The sequence below is a fragment of the Myotis brandtii genome, unplaced genomic scaffold, assembly GCF_000412655.1.
Source record: "Myotis brandtii unplaced genomic scaffold, ASM41265v1 scaffold213, whole genome shotgun sequence".
NCBI classification, from domain to species: Eukaryota; Metazoa; Chordata; class Mammalia; order Chiroptera; family Vespertilionidae; genus Myotis; species Myotis brandtii.
The window spans coordinates 2,388,941-2,391,479 of NW_005357962.1; the positions used below are offsets into that span (position 1 = coordinate 2,388,941).

The window sequence follows — 2,539 nt, forward strand, 5'->3', positions numbered from 1 at the left end:
TATGTTCATAGCAGCACAATTTACAATAGCTAAGATTTGGAAACAGCCTAAGTGCCATCAGCAGATGAGTAGATTAGAAAACTGTGGTACATCTACACAATGGAATATTACGCTGCTGTAAAAAAAGAAGACATTCTTACCATTTGCAAAAGCATGGATGGAACTGGAGAGCATTATGCTAAGCAAAATAAGCCAGTCAGAGAAAGATAAATATCACATGATATCACTCATATGTGGGATATAGATCAACATAAACTGATGAACAAAAATAGAACCAGAGTCATAGAAGCATAGAACAGACTGTCCGACCTATGAGAGAAGGCAGGGGGCATGGGGATAAGAGATCAACAAAGGACTTGGATGCATGCATATGAGCATAACCAATGGACACAGACAGTAGGAGGGTGAGGGCATGAGCTGGGGGGTGGGAGCGGCTGGGGAGAGGTCAATGGGGGGAAAAGGAGACTTATGTAATACTTTAAACAATAAAGAATTTTTTAAAAAGAGGTTAATATAAGATTCAGAGATGAGATTGAGGATTCTGGAGAGAGAAGCCGTAGCTAATGAAACAAAATCCCAAAGCAGGTGGGAAGGGCAGATAACAAGAATGCAAATAGAGCGCTGGCCAGTGTGGTTCAGTTGATTGAGCCTTGTTTCTTGTACCAAGAGGTGGCCTTTGGATTCCCTGCCAGGGCATGGCCCCTGTTGGGGCTCCATCCCCAGTAGGGGGCGTGCAGGAGGCAGCCCATAGATGTTTCTCTCTCATTGATGTTTCTCTTTCCCTTTCCCTTCCTCTCTCTCTAAGTCAATAAAAAATATATTTAAAAAGAAAAAAAGAAGAATGCAAGTCGTAACTCCTTTTTCAGAGAGAAGGCAACAACCAGGAGAATTTGTAATGGAGAAAGTGCAAAGAGAAGTTGGGTGGAGGAATTTACAGAGGGCTTCAATTAATCACATCACCTGCAGAGTAAAGACCAGAACCACCCAAGGTTTAAACAAAAATCTCAAAGCTTGCCTGAGGATATTTCTTGAAAACAAGATTTATTCACTTTCTGTGAAAAACTGCTCTGGAAGATGCTGTTCAGAAATGAGGACTCCTGGGACATGCAATATGCAGAGACTAGAAAGAATAAGGAGTTACGTAGTCAACTTTCTTTCTACTGAAGTCCCTAGCAACTTGATTTTTAAATTGCCCTCTAGCCCTGGTCGGAGTGGCTCAGTTGGTAGGAGCATTGTCCCATGCACCAGAAAGTCTCGGGCTAATTCCTGGTCAGGGCACATGCATAGGTTATGGGTATGATCCCCAGCAGGTTCAAGAGGCAACCGATCCATGTAGTTCTCACATTGATGTTTCTCTCTCCTTCTCTTCCTCCCTTTCTAAATCAATAAAAAAATAAAATAATTATAAATAAGTAAATAAATTGTCCTCTAGCTCTGAGCATCTACCCACAGACCAACGGGTCTGGGGGCTTCTTCGATTCGTCAAGGGCAGGTACCTGGGTTGCGGGCTAGTCCCCAGCCCCTGTCAGGGAGTGTGCAGAAGGCAATCAAACCAGGAGGCAACCAATGGATTTGTCTCTCTTACATTGGTGTTTCTTTTCCCCTCCCTTCCCTCCACTCTCTAAAAAAATAAAAATCAATGGAAAAAATATCCTCCGGTGAGGATTACAAAAACAAAAAAAACACAAATACTTAAAACAATTGCCCTCTAAATATGAAATCCCTGTTAATTTGGCAGAGATTCCTCGGTTCTAGTGTGAAGCCACGCATTTCAATGAAAGTACTGCTTTGCTAAGTGAAATAAGCAAGCCAGAGAAAAACAAGTATATGATTTCACTTATATGTGGAATCTGATGAACAAAATAGAAATAGACTCGTAGAGACAGAGAACAGACTGATAGCTGTCAGAGGGGAGGGGCGTTCGGGGTTGGGAGACTGGGTGAAAAGGGTGGCGGGATCAAGCAAAAAAACCAAAAAAACAAAAAGGAAATCCTCCTGACAACCATATGGTGATTACCAGACGAGAGGGAAAAAGGGGTGGGGGAAGGTAGAAGAGTGTAAGGGGGAATAAATGGAGAAGGAAGGGGATTTTACTTGGCGTGGTGAATACACAATGCAACATAGTGTTGTTGTATTATAGAATTGTAAAAATAAATGAAGGTTCATACAGTGACCAGAAGGCGCTGAGTGGAATAGTGGGCGTGGCCAACGAGGGGGCTGGAGGCCCGCCCCCTTCCCACAGTACACCGCGGCGGCGACCAACCCAGCGTGCGCCTTCCTCTCGCTGGCTCCCGGCTCGGAGGAGAGTTCGACCATGGACGGGCTCCGGGCTAGTGCGGGTTTGCTGAGGCGCGGGCGGCTGAGACGCCGGCGCCAGCCACAGTCACACAGCGGGTCGGTGCTGGTCCTGCCCCTGAGGCCCAGGAAAATCCGCAGGCAGCTCAGGAGAAGTGCTGCGTCCCGCATGGCGGCGCTGAGGGCCCAGACGCTGCCCAGCGAAGACTCGGAGGACTCGCGGGTGGAATCGACCGTGGACGGT

The 2,539-nt window shown here is 46.1% G+C and overlaps 2 protein-coding genes across 2 annotated transcripts in view; one reads left to right on the forward strand and one right to left on the reverse strand.

Annotated features, from left to right (window-relative positions):
• The window catches only part of HEATR4 (HEAT repeat containing 4), a 41,607-nt gene that overhangs the window by 8,456 nt on the left and 30,612 nt on the right, over positions 1 to 2,539 (reverse strand). The window lies entirely within an intron of this gene.
• LOC102256784 (chromosome unknown open reading frame, human C14orf169) overlaps positions 2,243 to 2,539 on the forward strand; it is a 2,455-nt gene continuing 2,158 nt past the window's right edge. The window contains exon 1 of the mRNA XM_014539340.1: positions 2,243 to 2,537. Coding sequence (XP_014394826.1) covers positions 2,315 to 2,537 — 223 coding nt within the window. The 5' untranslated portion in view covers positions 2,243 to 2,314. The remainder of the gene's footprint in view (positions 2,538 to 2,539) is intronic.